This window comes from Ambystoma mexicanum, chromosome 10, assembly GCF_040938575.1.
Source record: "Ambystoma mexicanum isolate Mex_15411 chromosome 10, UKY_AmexF1_1, whole genome shotgun sequence".
NCBI classification, from domain to species: Eukaryota; Metazoa; Chordata; class Amphibia; order Caudata; family Ambystomatidae; genus Ambystoma; species Ambystoma mexicanum.
In genome coordinates this window covers 1,338,393,630-1,338,419,729 of record NC_090932.1, presented here as the reverse complement: position 1 = coordinate 1,338,419,729, position 26,100 = coordinate 1,338,393,630, and the positions used below count along the sequence as shown (strand labels likewise).

The 26,100-nt window shown below is 46.9% G+C and overlaps 1 protein-coding gene across 4 annotated transcripts in view; it reads left to right on the top strand.

Annotated features, from left to right (window-relative positions):
• The window catches only part of LOC138492319 (E3 ubiquitin-protein ligase TRIM39-like), a 171,849-nt gene that overhangs the window by 109,932 nt on the left and 35,817 nt on the right, over positions 1-26,100 (top strand). For all 4 annotated transcript variants that reach the window (XM_069619368.1, XM_069619367.1, XM_069619366.1 and 1 more), the window contains one exon: positions 14,092-14,114. In XM_069619368.1, coding sequence (XP_069475469.1) covers positions 14,092-14,114 — 23 coding nt within the window. The remainder of the gene's footprint in view (positions 1-14,091; positions 14,115-26,100) is intronic.

Sequence of the window (26,100 nt, the reverse complement as noted above, 5' to 3'; positions counted from 1 at the left end):
GCAAGGGTACAGGGCTGGTGCAGTCTCCCTCAGGATACTGCTTTGAATGTTGCCTTACACTGGTGTCAAGCGATGGGGGCCTGTTGTTGTTTTGTCTCATGTTTCAGTTCATATTGCTGTACTTGAACCTTCACGTGCCTGTGCTGCATCAGTACGGCAATGGTGCCATGCCAAATATGGATGGCCACTCACAAGGCACTTGGAGCCCCTACATTCATTTGTTCGTTGGCATGCATGGGTGACTTGTACATTTCACTGGTTGCATTGTGTAACTTCATTGCACCTACGAGGTGTTGTGCAATGTGGGCAGGGAGTGGTGTACAGGCACTCAGTAGGGCCATTTACAGTTGGTTCACGATACCGTAATTCTCACCATGGCGGAATGGTACTTTCCGCCATGCTTGATGGCGTTAAGTGAATGTCCGCTAGGGTCAGCATTCACGTACCGTTGCGCCATGGTGGTAATTACGGTTTTGCATGGCCATTGACATTCAAAGAAATCAACCACATTCATGTCCAAGAGTGGGAGGAAAAGAGTCTCACTCTTGGCAGGATGAAAAAAACAAACTCCAGAAATCCAGCAAAGCTGCTGGGGGACTCACTAGGTTAGGAAATTCAGCCTAAACAGAGAATTCTCCCTAACAGTCAGAAGGATTTTGATCAGTGGGCACATGTAGATGTTGAAAAGCAGACAAGAGAGGCTGTATCCCTGTGGGCCTCTACAGGATATATTTTTGGTATTTGAGGTGAATGGTGGTAGGTAGGTTCTTTCGTTTCGGTTTATTAGCAATGAGGTAAGCAACTCAATTGCGGATTCCTGTATGCCACATTCCATAAGTCTTTTCATTAGTGTTGCATGGCTGATTGTGTCAAATGCAGCTGATATGTCCAGTAGTATAAGGGTCCGATTGGGCGTCGTCGTCTGCTTTTATTTTCACGTCGTCCCATATCGATAGGAGTGCTGATTCTATTCCTCTCATTGGTCTGAAGCCAACTTTTGACCGGTCGAGTATTCAGTTTGTTTCTACGTATTTAAGTAGGATCTTGTACTTATGGTTCTCCAAGATCTTTGCTGGGTAGGGTAGGGTGTATACCGGTCTGTATTTGCTCGGGTCTTGTGTGCTTTCTGATTCCTTTTTTATCAGTGGTTTCATTTATGCTAATTTGAAGGCGGATTGTACTATTCCTCTTTGAGTGATATATTCATTAGTTTCTGTAAGTGTGTCTCCGGGGTTTTGTGTTTGAGGATTCCTTTGAAGATGACAGGGGGCAGGGGTCCCTTCGGGATCCTGCAAGGTTGGTGTCTTTGATCAGTGTGGCAAATTTCTGTGGTCCGGCAGTTGTGGTTGTGGTTGTATTTGCCTGGGCTGTGTTGATGGTCTCCTGGATTGTATCTGTTTTTGATCTAAGGTGGTTGGTGATGTTGTTGCAAAGTGCTTGTGTCGAGATAATGGAATTCTTGCAGAATTTGTTTTTTTGTATCTGATGATTTTGAAGAGTTCTTTCTGTGGATTGTATGCCGATTCTATTATTGTGTCGTGAAAGTATTTTTTGCTTTGAGGACTGTTGATTTGTATAGTTTGAGCTGTCTTTGGTATTTTATTTTGTCTTGTCAGTTGTATTGTTAGCTCCATTTATTTCCATTTTGCGGTTAGTTTTTTAAGTTCTTCTGTGAACCATTTTGATGCCTGTTTTTTGGTGTCTCATTGAATTATTTTTCTTGTGCCAGCTGTTGGTGATCCAACTGTTGAGTGTGCTTTCTGCTGTGTCTACGGTTGTTTCACTGGGTTCTGTTCTGCTTGAGAGGGTAAAGTCGAGAATGTTTGTTAGGGCCTCCAGGCCTAGGTTCTTCCAGTTTCATTTCTTGCACATATGGAGGAGGCCCTTTCCAGCCGGCAGGCGAGTTTCAGATGTGACGTAGAATGGTATCAAGTAGTGGTCGCTCCATACCATCGGTGTAGGTGGTGCAGATGCGCATAGTCCTTCCCTGCAGAAAATAGCATCCATGGTGTGTCTGGCATTGTGGGTGGATCCATTTACTATTTTCTCTGCTGTGGTTTTGTTTTCTTTTTCGAACCAGATGTTGAAGTCGTGGTAGGTTGAAAAACTGGCAGTCGCGTCTGCTAATGTTGTTGCAAATTAGGGGTTGTAAGATGGTGGTCTGTTGATCAGGGAGAATAATATGTTGGTTTGGTCGTTGAGTTTCATCTTGATGAGGAGGGTTTCAAAGTATTCTGTGTCAGTTGTGATGAGTTGAGATGCACAGATGTGTTCTTTGTGTATGATTGCGATTCCACCTCCCTTTTGTTTTTCTCTGTTAGCGTGTATTTATTTAAAGTTGTCCGGTATGGCTTTGTTCGTGATGTCTTTGTAGCAAATAAACTGGTTTCTGTAAGAAAGAGCATGTCTGTGCCTCCTTCGCTTAGAAGGTGCTGGATTTCTATTGAGTGTTTTGCCATGGATCTAAATTTGAGAAGGCGGCAGTGTAGTTTGTTTGATTTTCCTTCCGGTTGTTGTTTGTATTGTTGGTTTGGTGTGTTGTTGGTTGGTTTTTGTTGCTGGTGGTTCTCTCCTGGTTGTGCCTGTTGGAAGGTTTTTTTTTTTTGTTGGTGGTTGGTCTCTTCATCGAGTAGACTGATAAGGTTGATGGCGGTGTTGGTTGGTTTTGGTTTGTTCCGGCTGGTGAATTTTGTTGGTAGCCGTCCTTTGTTCCAGTCTTTGGTGATGTAGGGAGTGTAGAGGATAATGGAGCACAGTTTGTCCCTGATTGTGGTCGGGGCATTGTACACAGTGTAGTCCGGGTTGGGGTGGTTTATCAACTGTCGCTTTGTTGTTGCTTGTCCATCTTTTCTTACCAAGCAGTCGTATGTGGAAAGGTAGCGCGCAATGTTGTCTGTTCTTTGCATGTGTCCTTGGGCCATCTGGCCTCTTCTTCACCCAGTTTTTCAGTGTTGTGGGATCTTACTGGTCGGCATCTTCCCACGCGGTTGGGGTTTCCTTAGCATTTTTTTTGCCCATTCTGGCTTCTTTTTCTTTCTTGTTTGCGGGGCTTGGTGTTCGGGTTGTGAGTTGTATTCCTTTGAGTGGGCGTCCTCTTTGGATTGGTGTGTTTCCTGTCCTTTTGGTTCAGTCTTCGCTGTTTGTGTTAGTAATATGATATGATATTTTATTTATATTGTGCCCATACACAAATGTTTCCGGGCGTGACGAGGCGGGGGAGGGGTACAAGAAAGGACAAAAACAACAATCTTACAAAGCCCAGTTACATTGAGAACGCGCATGGGAGAGGGGAGGGAGAAAGTGCAGGGGGCAAGGGAGGAGTGGAAATTGCTCAACACAAGATCAAAACAGTGGGGTGGCAAGTGCATCACTTAAGTGCAGACAACAGATGTCTAATAAGTGCAGGTTAGGGGTCCTGTAGGGTTGCAGATACAGACCCTAAGAGCCAGGGTTGTCAGGAGGCAGTGTGTGTAAGCAGCAGGGTTGGGCAGGTATCTGGGCCTGAAATCAGAGGGTAGCCAGATGCCCAATGCAGAAACCGACAGAGATCAACAGGGGAGAGAAAGAGAGAAGGCAGAAGCAAAGAGGAAGGTCTTGAGGTGCTTTCGGAACCGAAGATGGTTCTCCTCAAGTTTCAGAGAGGCAGAGAGGCTGTTTCAGAGGGAGGCCCCAGCCAAAGAGAGAGACCTACCACCAACTTGTTGCTTGGAGAAACGACTGATCCTGACGGAGTTGGAGGAGGAGTAGTGAAGAGCTCGAATAGGAAGGTATTTCCAAAGGGAGAGTTAAAGGTATTGCGGACCCATGCCCAAGAAGGTCTTGTGGACAATTCAAAGGGTCTTGAACTTAATCCTTGCAGCCACTAGGAGCCAATGAAGAGATTTCAGAGCTGGAGAGATAGGATCCCTGGGCTTGAGGCCAAGGCTGAGTCTCACAGTCCTGTTCTGTTTGAGTTGCAGAGAGTAGTGGCAGGCAGATTTAGAAAGAGGCTGTTGCAGTAGGCCAGCCTAGATGGAACCAGTGCTCTAGACAGGGTAAGCTTCTGGGGGAAGCAGAGGAACGGAAGAATACCACAGAGGAGGTGTAGTTGGAAGTTTGACTTCTTAGAGATGTCAGAGATGTGTGGAGAAAAGGAAAGCGTGGAGTCGAAGATGACCCCAAGGTTCTTACCATCACAGGTGGGAGTAGGGAGATGGCCAAGGGAGGCCGGCCAGAGAGTGGCAGGAAAGAAAGGTACAGGAATGCTGATGAGGACAATCTCTGTTTTACTGGTGTTAAGGCAGAGGACGTTGGCGGCACACCACTCCTGGATTGCAGACACAGTCCGAGATATGAGAGAGAGAGGATGTGGCAGAGGGGAGCCTGGAAACGAGCTGAGTCATCCGCATAGCACTGAAAGTTAGAGCAGAGAGCAGCAATGCGGTGTGCGAGGGATGCCAGGGAGAGAGGTTAGACCCCTGGGGAACACCACAGGTAGAGAGTGAGGGAGAGGAAATGAAGGACCCAATTTGCACCTGGGAAGGTTGGTTGGAGAGGAAGGAGGTCAGCCAGGCTAGGGCCTGAATAGTGATACACAGGTTATCACCGAGGCGGTTGAGCAGGATGGCATGTTTGACCGTGTTAAATGCAGAAGAGAGATTGAGTAGGATGAGGACAGAGGGGAGATTAGAATCAAGGTTGGAGAGCAGGTCTTCACGGATGTTCAGGAGAGCAGTGTCCGTGCTTCTGACTACTCTGAATCCAGACTGATGGTCATGGAGACAACTAACAGTCAGTGTGAAGATTAAGCTGGGAGATGGCCAGCTTTTCCACAAGTTTGCCCAGGAAAGGCGTGATAGAGATCGGGCGATAGTTAGTCGGGCAGGAAGGGTCAGCTGTGGGTTTCTTGAGAAGAGGGTGCACAAGAGATTGCTTCAGAGGGGAGGGGGAGGCTCCAGTGGCGAAGGAGTGGTTCCAGAAGTTTTCCAGGGCAGAAGCAAAGGTGTCAATATGGTCCACAGGACGGTTGGATCTGGGCGCAGAGAGGATCTTGTAGCCATCAGAAAAGAGAGTGTCAAAGCTTGTGACAGAGCTGGCCGTGAACCATGTCTCAGTGAGACCGAGGACATTGAGGTCTAGTTCTTCCTGGAGGCGGCAGATGTCAGAGGAGTGTTTGACAGCAGAGTGAGAGTTGAGAGTGGTAATATGGAGAAGGTTGCCAACCTTTAAAGTCTCCGGGGAGGGGTACAAATCAGAGGTATTCCCTGTGGAGGTGTAGAAGGAGGCCGAGGGGCGACAACAGAGGAAGGAGGAGAGGGCAAGGTCGCCAAGGAGGAGGCAGGGTGGGAGGCAAGGAAGCCAGAGAGAAGGGAGGGGGCACATCAGGAGCAGGAAGCATCTATCAAAGAGGAGAAGGTTGGCCTGAGGGCCTTCGTCCAGGATGGTATCATTCAGATAGACATTAATGATTACCTTAGAGAATTGGAAGGGGTCCAGGAGGACTTCCCACCGGGTGCCTCCATTAATGGGTGAAGAAGAGAAGGGAGAGAGCACAGAGACCATATGAGAAGTCCAAAGCTCAGGCGAAGGAGCGAGAAAGAGGATGTCATTGGGGGTCTGTCTGGAGGATGCGCTGGTGTATGTGTCAGCGATAGGGAGACTAGGGTTAGAGACCAGGATATCCTTTTTGAACTTCTTCCTACCAGACATAGTGAGAAGGGTAGACTAGTCAATGGAGAAGCAGTTGGGCAAGATGGGAGAAACAGAGAGCGCCATAGGTGATGTGTAGGAGGGGGAAGAGGAAAGAGAGGGGGGAGTGATGGGGGAGCATAAAGGGGCGGGAAGACAGGAACGGCAGGACAGAGTAGCACAATGTAGTCACTAGTCGCAGCCAAAATCAAAGCACAGTAGAGCCACAGGGAACAGTTAGAAGGTGAAATCTAGCTAGATTTTTAAAAAATTTTTTTTAGCAGAGATGAAACACAGCTAGATTCGAATAATTTTTAGCAGAAGGTGAAACACAGTATAGCTACAGGCAATAAGATAAGATGGAGTGAGTGTGGGAAAGTTAGAGGGGTTGGAGCATTTCTACTTAGAGGCGGCTAACCCATGGTCGGTGAAGTGAGAGTGTCACGAAAATCCCAGCTTCACCGAAGATTGTAGGAGCACCATGCCCAATGCGCTTATGAGGGATGCAGGAAGACCTCCCACAACGTCCCGACAGCGAACAGGGAGCAGACAGGGCCTTAGATGCAGGCCTTCTATTGGCTAAGGCCGGCTGCCGTCTCCTGATCGAGGTGATTGGCTTAAGTAGCAGCAGGTAGCCAATCAGTGTAGAACAGAGATCCAGGCAAGGGGATGGCTCCAGGCCCTATGTGAGGGCAGCCTTCTTGGAGAGTCCAGAATCCAGCCAGCGAAGACAAATTATTTCAGAAACAATCAGGAAGTAGTAGTCCCGATGTTGTTGCTTGTATTTGGTGAGGTTGTGGTTGTTGAACCAGGGGTTGTAAACCCTTGCGTTTCGGTAATTTTTCTTTTTCTGGCTCCGATGTAGTTTTAGATGTTTGTCTTGTGGGTCCTTTGGCTGTGCTTGTTGAACCAGGGATTGTAGACCCTCGCAGTTTAGTCGCTTAATGGTATTTCTTTTGTTGCTCTGATGTAGCTTTTGGTGTTGTAAGGAAGGCATGATATCGATAGTAGACACAGACACAATTTTGAAAACCTTTATTTGGTATTTTGGTTGGGTTGGTAGAATTCGAAACTGGCCCTAACTCTACAATGGGAGTAATCTTGACCATTAAATAAATGACAAACTGTCAAGTCACTTTAGTAAAAAAAAAAAGGCCTATACTAAAAAAAAAACGAACCTTGCCCTCCTTCTCAAAATGACAAATGTGATAGTGTCTCAAAAGAAATGTCAAAATGGCTTTAATAACAACTCCCTTCCCCACGTTCAGCACCAAAGGGTCTAGAGAGTTTCCTAAAAAGTATAGGTGGATGGCACAGTTTTTTCAGTCTTGCACACTTTGGCTTACTGGCACAATTTAACAGTTCAGGGTTGGGCTTCAAGCTTCTGGCAGTTCAATCACTCCCCTAGGCTTTGTCTGCCTTGTCTGCCTTGTCACAAATATACAGTTCTGATTTTGACATTTACTGTAAAGGCTTCCCTCTGCCGAGCTCCAGCCTGTCTTTCACCTTTCACTTTATCACACAGATCTGCACAGGCTTCCCTCTGCCAGGCTTCCGCATGACTTTCTCTTCGGGAGGGCAGGGGGGTTTCTCTTCCCTACGTTTTGTCTCGGGTGTCTTTTTACTGTTACTGACTTTCGAAACTGCAAGGATTTTACATAGACCTCTGCAGGACCATTTCGACCTCTCTTTCAATAATTCTGCAATCTTCCTCTTCTTACAACACCAGTGTCCCTTAGCAATTGTAGTATCTTATTCTCTTTGGTTCACCTTCTTAGCCACTTTCACAATTCATATATTTTGCCCTCTTGGCATATTCCGAGTTCAGATACTTTGCTTTTCGTTCATTCGACTTTCTTTTGGGATCGCAATTACTTTCATGCCTTTGGTTCCCAATCAACTCGGAACATTTCACAGAGACTTTCAAATGTGCGATTTCGCCTCACAGGACCACTTTGTTACTTTGTATCCATTCCTTTTACAATTCAGCAATTGTCCTTTCCATTATGTGTTTTATCGGCACCCGCGCAGTTACAGTTACTTTTGCTTTGAACACAAACCAGACTTTTGTTGCCTTTGATAACACACTGGTGTGTTAATCAGTCTTCTTTAATCAACGCCCTTCACGCAGCAGTCAAAGCCATTTCCAATGCCTCCTCTGCTCCTCCCCAACTTCGTTGTTCACCCGGGAGGGTCGCGGGCTGCTTTCAAGTACCTTGAAGGTTTCTTTCGTTTTCAGTCTTGGAACGCTTACAGTTTCCCGAATGTGTTGGGTTCTCGTCTGGCGCTCTCTCGATCTTCGTAAATGCTGATCAGTCCCTTGGCCTTCCGACCTTCATCGCCTGGTTCACATCATTCCCGAAATGATACACATCATTCCTTCTTGTACCCAGCCTCGCTCAGAGTGTGCCTGTGTGTGCCACCTTTTAGTCGCCTGAACGGGAGTGTTAACAAGTCACAGGTGTATATAGTTAGGATTACGTGCCTATCTCTGCCTCGCCCCATTATAGGAACAGAGCATTGCAAGTCAGTAGAGGCAATTTGCCTGACCTTATTCCCCATTTTTCTCGGCTCAGTAGTGTTGCCAGTGTAAGGTGGGGAGGAATAATGGGAGCTGTAATTTCCCATAACATAAACAGGGATAGGCGTTAGATGGTTGTGAAAAAGGGGGATACCATGTCTCACCATTGGTTGCTACTCCTCCACTCCCTCGCTTGTCCACCACCAGGATTTGTATCCAAAAGTATGGGATCCCCACGGACTAGGCTGTGAAACACTCTCTGGTTTTTCACAGTGTTTATCTTGAGGGTTCTTTTGGTTGTGGTTGTTTAATCAGGGGTAGTAAACACTTGCGGTTCAATCATTTACTTGTATTTCCTTTCTGGCTCAGATGTGTTTATCTTAGGGGTCCTTTGGTTGATGTGGAAAGAGGATGGCCTGTGCGGCTAGCTAACTGTTGAAGAGGTAAAGACCTGGTGGTGCGCGTTCAGCGAAGGAGGTACGAACCCTAAGGTAGAAAGTCAAGCGGCTGGACAGCCGGTTGGATGGGGACACAGCCGATGGGTGGGAACAACCTAGATTTGGGGGGGCAATTCTAGGTGGAAGAGGCGGTTTAATGCATAACCTGCGGCTGGTGGAAGTGTCTGTTTTGGAAACACTGTGATTACTCAAAGGCACCTCTACCTTAGCTACCAGGGATTGTGGGGAGGCCGAAGCTGGGGCACAGCAGTAGTATTTTGTTTGGGAATGCCTGGATAGTGGGTGAAAGCCTAGAATTGTGGTCTTAACCTTAAAGCGTTGATACCTAGCGTTGGGATACTTTGCAGGTGGGAGAAAGGCCCATATTGTGGACACAACAGTCAAAGCAGTAAAACCTAGCTTTGGGATACCTGGCGAGTGGGAGAAAGGCCTAGATAGAGGACCCAACAATAAAGTGGCAACACCTAGATTTGGGATATCTGGCAAGTGGGAGAAAGGCCTAGATAGAGGACCCAACAATAAAGTGGCAACACCTAGATGTCAGATACCTGGCAAGGGGGAGAAAGGCCTAGATCGAGGACACAACAGTAAAAGCGGTAACACCTAGATTTGGTATAGCTTGCAAGTGGGAGAAAGGCCTAGATAGAGGATGCAACATTAAAGTGGTAGCACCTACATTTGGGATACCTGGCAAATGGGAGAGGCCTATATTGAGGACACAACAGTAAAAGCGGTAACGCCTACATTTGGGATACCTTGCAAGTGGGAGAAAGGCCTATATTGAGGACACAACAGTAAAAGCAGTAGCACCTAGCTATTAGATACCTGGCGAGTGGAAGAAAGGCCTAGCCAGCAGACACAACAATAAAGTGGTAACACTTAGATTTGGGATACCTAGCAAGTGGGAGAAAGCCCTAGGTAGAGAACACAACAATAAAGTGGTAACACCTAGATTTGGGATACCTGCCAAGTGGGAGAGAGGCCTAGATAGAGGACACAACAATAAAGTGGAAACACCTAGATTTGGGATACCTGGGCTAGAAAGAGGACACATCAATAAAGTGGTAACACCTGGATTTGGGATACCTGGCAATTGGGAGAGGCCTGTATTGAGGAAACAACATTAAAAGCTGTAAGACCTTCCTTTGGGATACCTGGCAAGTGGGAGAAAAGCCTAGATAGAGGACACAACAATAAAGTGGCAACACCTAGATTTGGGATACCTGGGATAGAAAGAGGTCACATCAATAAAGTGGTAACACCTAGATTTTGGATATCTGGCAAATGGGTAGCTTGAGGACACATAATGTGTATTTAAACAAAAGGAAGGAACATATAACAGACTGCATCAACACAGTATATATCCTCAGACAGCAATTTCTTGTAGCAACCATGAAACAAATATAGGCTGCATTATGTGTTCTCAATAATCATCAAAAAGCAGTATTACCAAAAAATATCATTTTTAATATATTAATCACTCTTTAGCACAAGAAATACACTCATTTGTTTTAAAAAACATATACACATAACATAGTCATATACATCTTAAAATCATGCCACCTCACAGTGTACAGAATTAAATGCCAAAAATGTCATTAGCACAACACAACAATGGCAACTCAATTGTTCACATTTCCCATTGTGTGAACCAGCCCCATTGTGTGAACGTGGGGGTTACCCCTGTAGAAAAACTATCTAGCTTGAGGACACAACAGTAAAAAGCAGAAACATCTCGATTTGGGATACCTGACGAATCCTCCCCAAACTTTGCAAAAAAGTCTATGGCCCATTCTGATTTTGGAGAGGTTTGGTCAAGGGGGGGCAAAGTTATAGGGGGGGTCCCAAAACTTTAGTTTTTTCCCATAGACATAATGGGAAAAAACTTTGCGCACGCCTGCAGCCCAAACCGCTGGTCGGATTAACACCAAATTTGCGGCAGGAGCGGGGGGTTGGTCCCGAAAGCGTGCTTTTGCAAATTTGGTGTAAATCCGTCCAGTAGTTTTTTTAAAAATGACCAAAATGTAAGTCAAAATTAGTGATATCTCCATTCGCTCCGCGGACGAACTTCCCTGTTCGCCCCGCAGACAGCGCCCCGATTGGCCAAGCGGCTTGCGTGATGTCCGCGGACATGCGACGTGATTGGACGGTGTGGTGCGTGAAGCGCGTCAGATTTTTTGTGGCGCCCGCCATCTTGCATTCGCCGACGATCGCGGACAGCGCTGTGAAACTTGGATTAAAAATGGTATTTAGTGGAGTGTGTTGGTGTGTAAGAGTGTTTGGGGAGGGTGGGGGAGTATGAGATAGGTTCAATGTTCTGTTTTTTTTAATGTGCTAGACGCTTTTGTTGTGTTCGATTTGTCTGCGGACAACACGGCTGTTCTGAAATTTTCTATATAAACTAAATGGTGGGGTGTTCTGAGGACGGAGTATGTGTCCGTTTTGTTCGCAAGCAAGCTAAAATTGAGCTAAGAACACTCGCGGTGTCCTTAAATGTTGGTACATAAACAAAATGGGGGTATCCTGAGGACGCTGTCCGTATTGTACTCTGGCAAGTTGAATGTGTTCTAAGAACACTCGTGGTGTCCTGAAATGTTTGCAATTAAACAAAATGGGGGTGTTCTGAGAACGCTGTTCGTATTGTTCGTTGTCAGGTTGAAAGTGTTCTAAGAACCCTCCTTATGTCCGCTGACATTACAATTTCCTATAGGCCTTACCCGACTTTTTGTCCACTAAACAAACGATAAATCAGGCTGCTGTGCACCGACATTATGTGATAATCCTATCACTTGCTCCATCGACCTGGCTGACCTGTTTTTGCGACACTAAATCATATCTCCCGCCCCTAAGCCTGACATTATCAAAGCATTCATATTCACTGTCTCTCTCCGTGACGTTACAGAGTGCGTAGCCAAACACGCCCAGTCGTCTCCAGTCCTATGCGACTTACACAGAACCCGGAAAACAACACACATCATCTCACAACACAGCGCGCCACAATTCGGAATATGAAACTGTGATTTAAAAGCAAACAGCAACATTGTACATTTGGTAAAGTACATTTATTTGACATCAAATGTTTAGAGAATATTCAGCGATTTTGCATTTGTCTTTGCTGTTGATCCGCAAAAGTTCATCTTGAGTCACACGCTGGTCTTTTGCGCTACACAGGGTGTTGGTTTATGATAAAAGAAGGACCGTGGTCGCACTGATAATCGGTAGGTTGTTCCAACAACGAGGCATTAGACCACCATAACGGTTGGTATGTTGCTTCTAGCCCCTAGTACCGCGATATTTATTCCAATAATCTTTGACACATTACACTAAGAATCCCTTGTACAGACTTTTCATGAAAGGTAAATGCACATGTGATAACACACTTGGCCTAAATGTCAGATATGGCTAAGACAGCTGGCCCAAATGTCAGATATGGCTAACTTACACAGTTGGCCTAAATGCCAAATATGACCAAATAACACACTTGGTCTAGATGCCAGATATGGCTAGCTAACACACTTGACCTAAATACAAGATATGGCTAACATACAACCGTGGGCTATGTGAAGCTGACTACAAAATTACAGACAACTGGATTATAGTTTAGGGAGTCGCAAACTGGCAACATTGTGTCAGCCAGCCTAGGGAGTTCACTGCACATTCCTTGATCCTTGTTAAATAACTCTTTTGAACTCCTTTGAAGTGCTTGTTGAAGCTGCAACTGTGACACAACTCTCACTGCCATTGCCCAATTGTTAAATGAAAAGAACATTTCCCCTTAACATGAATGCTGTCCATTTTACTGTTAAAGGTTTCTGTCTGCTTATAGCTATCTTTAAGATCTCTGAGTAGGTGTGGTGTGGGTGTTGTGCACATTTTGCTCCGCATGCTATCATACTGGGTTTTATCCAGATGTACATTTTAAGGGTTGGCCTGTCCTAGGCTGGTGGGGCAATTGGAGGTCTAGACCCCAAAGAATGCTCTCAGGTGTGGTACTGCAATTGTCGACTGCTCGGCAACAGGGACCAATGTGAAGTGGCAAGGGGCCCCTCTTCATTCCTCCCTGGGATCAATATCCACTGGTCCAGGGTGGCACCATCTTAGTGGTCCCCAGAACAAGGCCTGGGACTTCATCACAGAATCAAATCATATAGGCACGACAATTGCAGTTCATAACTGTTTTTCCAAATGCTATGTTTCACCCTACATGTAACTGGTTTTGCAACAGCGCCCTGATGCCCGAGGGCTGTGGCGGATTTCAAATACAAAAAATAAATAAATAAAATAAATATATGCAGACTATAGAATTTGAAATTGTTATCTTGAGTTTTCAGTTGATATCCTCAGTAAAGAAACGTTATAGTTTTGTGTTTATAGTAAAGAATATTTTTTGTATGTTCTAAATGTCTGGTTTTACAGAATAGTTCCAACAAGAATGGATGAACTGGAGAACTACCATATAGCTATTTTTTGCAATCAATGCGGAACTTACAGCAGGGTGGAGTAAATAAGTTAGTATACAAATAAGGTGCTGACGGATTACTTTTGGAACAAGATTTCCATTGTTTTTTAAATATAAAAGTTGAAGAATAAATCATAGACTCATCAATTTGGTCTGTACACAAACTTCTCTCTTAATGTAGAATTAGCCCACAATCTTATCAGATTGTGTTACTTTGAATGTGCAGCGTGTGGTTATGCTTTCCGGATAAGGTGCCATTCAATATTCAAAAGTGAAATGTCTTTGTGGAAAACGTACACAAATGTAGCGTTGGCTACTGAATGTCAATTGTTTTCACTGCTGACTCCGTCAATGGTTGTTTTTTGGCATGTAAGGCAAATGCAAACAAATTAATTCCTTCGGAAACAGTTTTACGTATGAATAAACAATCAGAAATGTACTGAAATATTTATATGCTTAAACAGTTTACATGTGTAGGTTATGTTAAGCTTTTATATTGCATCAAGTCACCACTGCAGTATTTTCAAAGTGCCTATTTTGGCAGATATGTGTTGGATAAAAAAGCATATCTGTGTTTTCCTCTAGGAGTGTGGCTTGGTGAATAATATAATATGGCATTTCAAATAAAATAATGTCTGGAGCAAATTTGGCATAACCACTAACAGACTTATTCATAACCCTGTACATGAGGTAGCAATATAGTAATAGTGCTTCCTACGTCCCTTAGTTGAAACACTCTAAGCTACTAGTTGGTCTGGGGTTGGACAATTTTTTCATATCGAAAATAATATCTTGTCACCAGCTGAACAAGCAAATCCTTCTATATCAAAAGCTTCAATTCAAATGGTCCCCCCTTTTTTGTTTGGTGTAAAATGGTATCAAATGCACAAACAGGTGTGCATGTTGATTATTAACTTCAGAGTGAACATAACATCAGTTACAAAATAGAAATTGATTTCTTTTTGTTTTTCACTTTATCCTTGCAGGATATGAAAAGTACACTGAAGAGGTAAGTTGTTTGTAATATCTAATCAATAAGCCTATATTTCAGTCAAGTTAATGATCTATTTGAAATCTGATGAATTTCTCTCAACTCCTAACACAAATAGTATTGCCTGGCACCCAGCTGCTCAGGTTTGTCTTTTCTGTCCACTTGTATGTGTGTTTGGGCACGTCTTCCTGAACTGCAAGAGCATTGGTGCGGTCCGGATTGTCACTGATATTGTGTTCACTAGGCATGGGAATATGAATGTAAGTCCCGTTTCCTGATTTTGTTTTCCCTTGCCCTACAGTTTCATCTCCAACCTATTAATGGCTTGGCTTCTGGAGGGGCATGACCCACCAGAGCTACATACATTTACAGCTGGGTAGGTAGGTGCGTGAGCTCTGGTACTGTCCACCTTGGCTAGTGGCTCCTCCTAGATTCTTCTGTTATGTGAAGGGGATACTGGCTTAAGAAATCGGTTCTACGTTATTTCGCCAACCTATTTTTCAACGTCGGACTTTTCATCGTCCAAATTTTCATCGCCAAAAACCCTGTTTTTTTTTTTGTTTTTTTTTAAGGGGGGTTCCCCCCCAGACCCCCCCTTACTATTATAATCTTACCACAACCCCTACAAAACACCCCCCAAAATAAAAAATTGAAAAAACAGGGTTTTTGGCGATGAAAATTCTGACAATGAAAAGTCCCACATTGAAAAATAGGTCGGCGAAATGCGTGTATACCAAGAAATCTACCTTAGACTGAAGCTTCCCTTCTTGGTGCTCAGTGGAGAATCTGGAAACTTGAAAGGTTAGGAACCACCTTGTGATTCGGTAAGCCCAGTTAAAGGAGAATGATCACTGATCAGCCAAAACAAGTGAACTGTCAAATATTTTAGGGACTCAATGGCCTACTTATTGGACAGGTATTCTTATACAGTGCTGACACTGTTTTGTTCCATTATAATAATAATAATGTATTTCTTATATAGAGCTGCACACCCATAGCTATCAGAGCGCTGAAATAACAGAAGACATTATTATCCCACAGAGTGGTACTCAATTTATCAGCCTCAGAAGGATCAAAGGCTGAGTTGACCTTCCCGGGATTCGAACCTGCAACAGCAGGTTGCGCGCATATATCGGGAACAAGCGCTTTCGACCTAGGAATAATATGAATTTCTCAATGCCCTTATCTTTTTGAGCTACAATGTCCCCTAATCCTATGTGTTTGGCATGTGGGTGCAAGATGAACGGTTCAGAAAAGTCTGGCATTATAAGAAAGGGAAGATGGTAGGGAATGTTTCCTTCTTCATAAGTGTCTAGTCTATTCTGGTCTGACCACAGCTTGATAGGGTGGTTGACCTTCAGTTGGTCTATAAGGGGCCTGGCAACAATAAACACTTGGGAATACATCAACAACAGTAACTAAAGAGCCCCAAGGAGGCTCTTGATTCCTTTTTGTTTGTCTGTAAAGAAACCTTCTGGATGGCTTCACTTTTCCTGGTTGGATCTGGAAAAGTCTAATGCCTACTTTAAACCCTAATTTGATGGTGGGTTTTGCAAGATGGTATTTTGCAGGATTGGTGGTCAAGCCAGTTTTCTTTACGATCTCTGCTACTACATATAGTTCTTTTGAGATTTTCTCATTGGTGACAATATCATTTATATAGTGCACATGCAAATTCTTAATGAGGGCGCCGAAGCGTGTTCACGAGACTCTGGAAAATCGTTGGAAGACCCCTGGAGCTCCTTGGAGCCCAAAGGACAACATAAAAAATGGGAAAAGACCCCCAGTGTTGTACTTGCAAATAGCTGTTATTGAGGTCTAACATGGAGATATTGATGGATGCCTCGATCTGCCCTGTCAACTCCTTTATCCGCAGCTTAGGGTAGGCGTCAAACTGGCATAACTAATTGACCTTCCAGAAGTCAATACAGAATCATCCGCTACAACAGGGTTTTCCAAGCAGCACAAGAGGGGGTGACCACTGGCCACCTTACCATTCAATAACCTGCAGGTTGCTCATTTTCTGTATCACTTCATTGTTTACCTGGTTCTGCTTTCTGATAAGGGGGGACTTTGCGGGTTGTGTGTATGTGAAATTATACAATCCCTTTTATTGTTTCTAGTTATTCCAAGAATACATCCGAGAAGTGAGCCTCAAAATCCCATAGGTCTTGCTTTTGAATGTCTCAAGCCTGTCTGGGAGTAGACCAGGTAGGTTTGTGCCAAAGACTGCTAAAACTACTACTCTGCTTTCAACCAAGATGAAAGATAGAAGAATAGACCAACTGAAAGATTTTCCAACATTGCAACGTCATCCTTTTTTGGTCGTGGTTACACATAATTTCTTAAGTGAAATATCTAATGGTCATTGTTCTTCCCGGATGTCTAAATCCACATTTACAGTATCCTTCATATGCTCCTTACAGAGAAAGTAGGCTCACGCATCAATTATGGGTTATGACATGCAGAGTCGTATTTTATTAATTGGCTTGCAAGTCAAGGAAAACACCATCTTGCACTTAATGAGACCCCACCTTATTGACCTGAATGGCGCTCCATAGCTCTTACTCCGTAATAATCTAGAAAGACAGCTAGGGTTTCCAGCACACTTTTCCAACCACCCGGCAATACAATTACCTCATTCATTAGGAGCTAGCCTGCCTTTTATTCTCATTTATGCTGGTGACATAATATGACCATTTCCAGACTGCGGATCTTGGCCGAGGGGAATTGGACCACCACCCCCATGACAACTTGTGTTCTCTTGTGAGCTGCTTATGCTTATGTCCTTATGCGTCTGAGCCGGTTTAGTCCGCTGTGCGAGGGCCTTCGTCCTTGGCCAGATACCTAAGCTGGACGGTGCTCAAGAGAGTCCATAATTCATGCAGTCATTGTCGAAGCCAAATCTGGACCTGAAAACCTAAGTAAAGTCTGCTAAAAGAAAAAAATATATGGGAAAGTTGGTGATGAATTAGTAGGGGTGGAAACCTTTATTCAAATGTATGATCGGAAAGTCCACCTGCAAGAGTAAAGTATCCTTTCCATTGATTCAGAATGTGTTAAATAGCAATATTTTTCATACACAGGACAGGCAGGGACCTCAAATCGGCATCTTCCAGATGGAGCACCAATCTGATTATCTCCTGTCAAACTGTCTCTTCTTTTTCTGTTTTTCCAAATCCCAAATCTCCTTTCTTTTTCTGTGTGTTTACAGTTGATAGGATATTTAAACTCCCCCATACATCATTTGATGCTGTAATTTTAAATTGAACAGAGCCTATGATGGGATTCCTTTGTTTTCTCACACCCATTTGGGTCCTCTGCTTTGTTTCGATTGGCCCATTGAATTATCTGTGTCGTAAGGGGTTGAATTAGCTATGAGGTAGCCCTCCCCTCAGAAATGTAAACTCAAAATTGGACTGAAATATTTATTTTCCTTTTAATTCCCTGCATGAAGTGTGATATTAATAACAATTATACATTCAGATTTCCAAGAATAGTCTGAATCCGGACACATCATTTGTTTGTGACTGCATGCATAAGTGTTATAATATGTAAATTTGATACTACAACATACAGTTTAATATATGCTCTTTATATGAATTGGATTCAATTATTTCCCTGAATTCAGATCTATTTTTATTTCTCACATTGAACAAATAGTTGCAAAGTTATAGCCAAGAATAGTTTTCCCATTTGTCACTTTAAATACATTGCCCTGTACAATTTAGCTTGACGTATATGTGTTGCTAATTCTAGCGTCCTGGTATTAAACAAAGAGCAACTTAAATGGGCTGCTTTAAAGGAACAGCCATATTGTATATCAGGTCTTACTGCTCTGCAAGTTCTGAGTTTAGAGTTTGTGTAATATGGTGAGTCAAAAGAAGGACACAGACTCTCAGAGGACATGGTGTATGATATTTTATTAAAGTAAAACTATAGGTCCTGACTTTACCTACCACTATGGGTGATCCCTACCTATGTTACTAACTATGATGCTAGTTAGTCAGTCGTGAACGTCCAAATAAATAAGTCTGCTGTTCAAAAATGATGCTTACTGACCCTACCACTACGAAAATGAACTTGGGTCAGGAGAATGACTCCCTTCTCCTGAGGGTACTCCTAGTACCAGTCTATTAGATTCTCATCAATACTTAATCTGCAAATCATCTCTCTTGACTTCCTGGATCAGTCTGTTTATCTCCTCAAATTTAGCTCATCAAATGGGCTATTGAGTTTTCTTCTCTCTTTGGTGATCCCTTTTGGGCATCTCTTCTAGACTCTATATTCTTGGCTGTCGATCTCAGCATATCCTGTGAAGGTATTATGGCTCTGGTAGGCTTTCCTTCCTGGGTTATTACAGTTCAACTGGTTTTGGTCTACTTGACATTTTAAGTCTCTCAATTGCCTACTTCCTCTAAACTCTGGCTCATCTTTCTTTCTTTGGGTATTGTATTCTTCTTGTACAAAATATCTTCCTTTGTCCAGTGTATTATTATTCGCTGTTTTCTCTCTTATTATTCTGATTATCAATCATTCTATCTCTTCTTTCACAACATTTAGAGTTCATTTGCTTTCAACTTAACTCAGTTTCATATTTTCTACTGAGATGAGTTGCTTGTGCAGTATAGTGATTCACTTGGGGCTGCATGTGTTTCCCGTTCTCCCTGTTACCTTCATTCTTGAAGGAGAATGTCTTTGAGAGCCTGCTTCCTCAAGGACCTGCGCTCTGGCCCTGGACTGCTGGTGCCTTCCCTTCTCTGGCATCTTTCTCCTTGCTCCGTCTCATTTCCTCGCAGTCTTTTGCTGCTCGACCGGACACCCTGTGACCCTCTAATGCCAGTGGTATCGGCAATGGTCTCTTGACCCGCGTCCACCATGGCTTCTCCTTTGTAGTCTTGCCACCACCCTCTACTGGGCTCCTGCCAGTTCGTCTTTCATTGGAACCACCACAGCTCTGGCATCCCGCTCTGCAACTTCGCGGGAGTTTTAAACTTGCAGGCTTCCTAGTTTCCATCTTCACCAGGTGTTGCGCAGCTTGGGGCCTTCCCGGCCTTGCATATGCGTTCCTCTCTTTCTCTCTCCTCTCTCACTGAGTGCAGGCTCATCAATGTACTTGTCCCAGTGGATTTGATCTTCTGATTTAAAGGGACATGTTCTTCTCCAGCATGGGGTCTGGCATGGATTCACATGCTCATGAATATTCCCCGTCGTCAGGCTGGGAATCCTCGGTAAAGAAGAAATCAGTATCAGTTTCATTTCTGATCTGTCTTTCTTAGTAGTAACCAATCACTGGTCTCTGGGTCATACTGCCCCCAGCCAATGACTGCCCTCTCCCTAAGCCCCTCCCCTGGCAGCCATCCTCAGATATTTACCGCACGTTCAAGTGTTGGGAGTCCTCGTGCTAAAGCTCTTGATTTTTCAAAGAGTTTATTCACATTTTTCGGTCAGTCGAGCCTCAAGCTCCACCGTTTCTAGTTCCGATCAACAGGGACCCATTTTGGAATTTTCAACGCCCCTCAAGGACGAAGTTTTCGTCGAGTACGCTTCTTGGAAGATTCCAGAAGACCTTGAGGCCTACCCCGTGGACATGACCCAGGACAAAGGAAGCTCGACGCCCAGATCCAAGCTGTTCAGGAACTGCCCTGGATGCAGATTGCAGAATGTGTTCAAGGAAGACGAGCATTTTAGATGCCTCTACTGCCTTCACGAAGACAAAACGCACTGGAGAAGGACTGTGCGTTTTGCAAGAACATGTCAAAGCGAACCATGAAGGATCGGCGGATGCGCCTCACCAACTGGCTGGAAGGGAAGAACCCAGCGGTAGGTGAGAAGAAGAGGTCCGAGCGGTCTTCTAAGCCCTTTGAGGGCGCTCTGGCCAGGGGGGCTCAACAAAAGGCTAAGCACCGCGAGTCCGCGGGCACCGGGAGCGCCGAACGGTCGGGCTCCTTGGCTCCAGGCAGGGTGCACTTTCACCGACGCCATCAACCACGAGCCAACGCTCTGGCTCGGGGAAGAGAAAGTCAGAGAACCCGGCTAAGGTTCTGGAGAAGCCATGGTCGATTCCGACTGAAGCAGCCGAAGGGGAAGGCCTCAAGCACGCCAAAAGTCGTGAAGGCCCTGAGTCACCCGGCTAAGGCCTCTATCGAGGAATCGTGGCGGCCCTGGCAAAGCCAGTGGAGGCTACCCCAGTGGAGGCGACCTCGGGGCCCAGAGTTTCCCTGCCACCACGGAGGGAATCCTCTTTTCAGCCCATCCATAAGACCCCCGTGAAGACCCCAGTGGAAAAAAGAGGGGGGGCGGTGGCCGTTACGGACACGGATACAGCCTCTGAGGAGGAGCTGGTTGAAGTCGTGAAGGGCCTCAACAAGAGGTTTGAGGAGATCCGGTCCCAGGGAAGGAGTCCCGGGGAGGCGGACGAAGAGAGCGATGGTGGCGCCGACGAGTCTTCCGTGGAGGAGGAGCAACCAATCACGCCTGTCGCAGCCGGTGCCCGAGCCTCAGGACAACTTGGTGGCCATTTTGATGGCAATCCAAACCTTATGCACAGAGATAAGGACAAGGTTGCCTCTACCCCCAACGGACGACCCAGCAGAACCGGGCCTGTCAGGAAGCCCTCCAAACAAGCATAGGAGAGTTCATCCCCCGCCGCCCTTCCAGCCATTGCGGCATTCTCAGCCTTCATCTCCTTCCCCTGATCCTAGGGATGACACGGGAACAGATACGGCCACGATGGGGACGGATGATGACGGTGGTGACAATGGGATGGGCCTTCCATCACCACCCCCCTTGGGCCTTCCTGCCCGACGAAATTGGCTCCTTCCACGCCATGATTGCCAGGGCATCCGAAGAAAAGAAGAAGGAAGGCTTCCTCTATCAACCGCGCCAGGCCAAGAGGAAGACGGTCCTGTCGGTGCCGTTGCTTGACGACATCTGGGACGAGAGACTTGCTCTCCTGAAGAACCCGTCCACGACACCTGTCAAGAGGGATCGGTACGAGAAGAAGTACTGGGTCCCCAATGCAGCCCCTTTGTTCCTTAGGGCACAGCCGACCCCGGATCCGGTCGTCTCGGCGGCAGCCAAGATGAAAACAGCGGGGGCGACGGCTTCAACTTCAACCTCCCCACCTGATGGCGAGGGTAAGAAACAGGACGCCATAGGACGACAAGTCATCTTGTCTGCGGCGACGACAATTAAGGCGGCCAACGCCCTAGCGATTGTGGCCCGCTATGACTGGGAGTTGTGGTACAAGATGGCTCCTCTGCTGGACTTCCTACCGGACGACAAGAGGGCGGAGGCCCTGGAGATCCTACAGGAAGGTGAGGTGGCGTTGGACCACGCCATAACGGTGGCCACGGACATCGCGGACACCGGGTTCTGCCAGTTGGGCAACAGTGTTTGCCTTCGACAGCGGGGATGGCTCAAGGTAACAGATTTCCACCAGGACGTGCAAACCAGAGTTCTGGACATGCCCTTCGACAGGAACAACCTGTTTGGAAAGACAGTAGATGAGTCACTTCAGGCCATCAAGACAGACAAGGAGACGGCTCGGGCCTTGGGAGTTTTGCAGCAACGACGGCCGCCCTTTCGGAACTCTGGAGGCAAGCAAGGTACCTCCAAAGGATTCGGCGGTGGATCCTCTACATACCTCCAGGCAGCCCGTTCCTAGTCGCAAGAGGCCTACAGAGGGCGCGGCAAGTCAGGAGGATTTTGTTGCCGTCGCCAAGGAGGCCAGGGCGGCAAGGCTGTCTCCAAGCAGGACTGAACCGGCCATAGCGTCGGTCCCCCACCTGAGCACCCTGGTGGGAGGCCGGCTGGCAAAGTTCATCAGCGTGTGGGAGTCCATCTCCACTGACCGTTGGGTGCTGGATGCCCTGGCCCACGGGCACACTCTCGAATTCCTAAAGTGCCCCTGCATTCCTCCCGTGGCCAGGAAGGAAAATCACATCCCTCAAGTGCTGTTAGAAGTAAGGGCGATGCTCAAGAAGGGAGCCATTGAGCTCATCCCAAAGAGGCTCCGGGGCTCCGGAGTATACTCCAGATACTTCCTCGTCAGAAAGAAGACAGGTGGTTGGCGCCCCATCCTGGACCTGCGTCGGTTAAACAAAATACATCAAGGCCCAGAAGTTCCAGATGGTCACCCTCCAGCACGTGCTGGGACAGCTGGAGGAAGGCGACTTCCTATCGTTGCTGGACTTGGAGGATGCTTACTTCCACATCCCCATTCTAAAAGGACACCGAAAGTTTCTCAGATTTGTAGTCCAAGGACGCCACTACCAATTCAAGGCCCTGCCATTCGGATTGAAGTCGGCGCCCAGGGTGTTTACCAAGTACCTAGCACCAGTGGCGGCGCGGCTGCACCTTCAGGGGATCCACGTTTACCCCTACCTGGACGATTGGCTCATCCGAGCAAGGACAATGGAACTTGCTGTCTAGCACACAGCGAAGACTGTCCAACTGCTCACGGATCTTGGATTCTCCATCAAGTTCCCCAAATCGCACCTGGTTCCATCGCAGGTCGCACTGTTTCTGGGAGCCAATCTCGATACAGTGGCGCGATTGGCCTCTCCGTCGGGGGAAAGGACAAACGCCATCCTGGGCAAGGTGCAGCGCCTGCTGGCCACGGACGTGGCCTGGGTGAGGTCCATCAAGTCCCTTCTCGGCATGATGTCCTCTTGCATCTACCTGGTGCGCCTATACAGGCTGCGGATGCGTCCTCTACAGGAGTTCGACGCCTGTTTGATGCAAGTGGCTGGCAGTTTCGAAGACAAGATCCCGCTCAACAAGGTCTTCTGCCAAGCCATTCAGTGGTGGTGCAACTGCGCCTATCTCGTGGCAGACACGGTCTTTCAGACCCCAGCACACCAGGAGACGGTGACGATGGATGCCTCCCTGGAGGGATGGGGAGCGCACACCGGAGATCTTCACGTGAGAGGCTCCCAGAGGAGAGGTCACTCCACATCAACATCCTGGAGCTCCGAGCACTGTTCAGGTCGTTTCTCCCGCCCCTCAAGGGCAAGGTGGTGAGGATCTTCACTGACAACACCACCACAATGTTCTACATCCGGAAGCAGGGAGGAACCAGGTCCCCGGCCCTATCCAAGGAGGCCCAGGATCTGTGGCACTGGGCCGTTGCCCATGGGATGTTTCTGGTGCCCTTCCATCTTGCAGGGATAAAGAACACCATGGCCAACTCACTCAGCAGGGAGCTGTGCTCGTGCCACGAGTGGTAACTGCGTCAGGACCAAGTGGATCGACGTTTCCGACGATGGGGGAAACCCCAGATCGACCTGTTCGCAACGGCGGCGAACTCCAAGTGCCAGAGGTTCGGTAGAAGGTTTCCCCAGCCGAGGAGCATGGGCGATGCTTTCTCGTTCCCCTGGGACGACCTGTTCCTGTATGCGTTCCCCCCGTTGCCGTTGCTACTGCGACTCATCAACCAACTCAAGAGGTCCCGGTGCAGGATGATCCTCGTCGCAGTGGTGTGGCTGGGACAGATCTGGTTCCCAGACCTTCTGGACTTGTCAGCGTCCCCCACCAGTCAAGCTATCGCGGACGCGGATCTTCTCTCCAGAGAAGGAGGCACCATCCTCCATCATGACCCAGGGACCCTGAACTTGCAGGCCTGGCTCCTGCGGCACTAGAGTTTGGAGGGTACAATATCCCGGCGGACTGCAAGGAGGTGCTTGCAAAGGCCAGGATGTCCTCAACTCTCAAGTGCTATGGACACAAATGGAAGAGGTTCTCTGTCTGGTGCAGTGCACAGAAGATTAACCCTCTGCGAATTACGGCCCCTCAAGTGCTGCCGTACCTGCTGTCGCTGGCAAAGGCGGGGCTGGCTCATGCCTCCATCAAAATACATCTAGCGGCGATCTCCCGCTACACCAGAACTACAGGACGGTCGTCTCTGTGGTTTCATCGCCTGGTGAAGGAGTTTATAAAGGGACTGTTCTGTTCATTCCCACCGGTGAAGGCTCCGGCCCCGGCCTGGGAGCTCAACGTGGTGCTGACCAGGCTCATGGGGGCGCCTTTCGAGCCTCTGCATTCGGCACCGTTGAAGTTCTTGTCGTGGAAAACAGCTTTTCTTGTGGCCATCACCTCCGCACAATGAGTGGGAGAGATCCAGGCCCTATCCTGCAAGCCTCCATACTTGACTTTTCACGAGACGAGGGGGGTGCTGAGGACGCACTCCTCCTTCATGCCCAGGGTGCCGTCAGACTTCCATCTCAACGAGCCCTTGGTGTACCAGTTTTCTTCCCGTCGCCTTCGTCTCCGGCCGAGAGGACTTTGCACTCGCTGGATGTAGCTAGAGCGCTGAAGTTCTACGTGGACCGCACGAAGAGTTTTCGGAAGACATCACAACTTTTTGTGAACTTTGGATCTGTGAACCAAGGGAAGGCCCTCTCGAAGGCTTCCATTTCCAGATGGCTCTCCGGCTGCATCATGCGCTGTCATCGGTTGGCAAACCGACCGTTGCCCGGCCGTCCGAGAGCTCATTCGACCAGAGCGATCGCTGCTACGACAGCGTTCTTGTCTGGTGTAGCCCTGCTGGACATCTGCAGGGCTGCTACGTGGAGGTCGATGCACACGTTCACGAGATTCTACTGTGGAATTCCAGGGAGGAATCCAGGGTCGGCCAAGCAGTGCTGCGCAACCTGTTCGCCCGAAGGTGGGCCTGGTGAGGAGGTATGAGATGCTTAATGTTGAGTTTATGTAATGCTTAATGTTGAGCCTTGCCACCTCCCGTGGTTGTGCATGTGTGTACTGCTATGTATTCTTATATTCATGAGCATGTGAATCCATGCCAGACCCCATGCTGGAGAATTAACAAGTTACTTACCTGTAACTGTTGTTCTCCAGCAATGGTCCTTTTTTCATAAGATAACAGCATCTATTATGAGTTTCTTTATCTAGTCTTGGTACTTCACAGTTTATGGAATTTTAAAACATCCCATGTATGCCATAGTGTGTCAAGCTTTGGGGAGTTCCTCATGGGAACGGGAGTCCTTGTCCCCTAAGGGGGAGTCTCTCCGGATGCGGTGCCACTTGCCTCTACCCATAGGGAGGGTATTGCAGAGCGGGCTCACCTGCATAGCCTCACAGGGGTGCTCCCCCTTGGGGAAAAGGGTTGAAGTCCCACAATTCATCACATACCCTTCTTGTATCTGTGGCTTCCCCTTCTTGACTGATGGGAAATCGGTGCCGGAAATTGTCATTCCCCCTGTTCTTGTCCTTTTTGAAGTTTCACTGAAAACGGAAATGTTGCTTGTCCAGAAACCATCCTGTTACTCTGGTGTTGGTGTCTTTTCGCAAACACCTCCAGATCAGGGGAGTGTGATCAAAAATTAATCTAATCCTTCTGCCAGTGAGGTAATCCGGTAAATGTTTGACAGCCCATTTTATGGCCAAAGCTTCCAATTACACAGTAGCAAAAGAGTGTTCAATTCCCTCATGTTATTATTAGAGTACAGCTCCTAGCCCAACCTTAGAGGCAGCATTTTGCAATAGGAATTCCTTATTAAAGTCTGGCATCTTAAGGATGGGCTCGCTGCAAATGATGTTCTTCAGGCCCTGGAAACTTTCATGATTTTCCTTACTCCAGATTGGTTTCTGTGGTTGTGCATTTTTCAACTTGTCTGTTCGGTTGATGTTGATGCTTGAAAAGTTAGGGATGAATCTCCTGTAGTAGCCGGTCAACCCCAAGAATGCATGAAGGTGTCTCTTGGTCTTAGGGATATGTGTTTTTAGGACTGCCTTTACCTTTTCAGTTTATGGTTGAACTAGGCCATTGCTGATGAAAAAGCCCAGATATTTGACAGCGAACTGGCCAGGATGGCTTTTTCGTGGGTTGGGTCTGAGGCCGGTTTTTCTCAGTGCCCGGCTGATCTCATATAGGTGGTGAAGATGCTCAGGCCAATGATCAATATGAACCACAATATCATCCAGGTAAGCTCCACAGAAGATTGAATATTCTGTCCATTAACCACTGAAATATGGCTGGGGC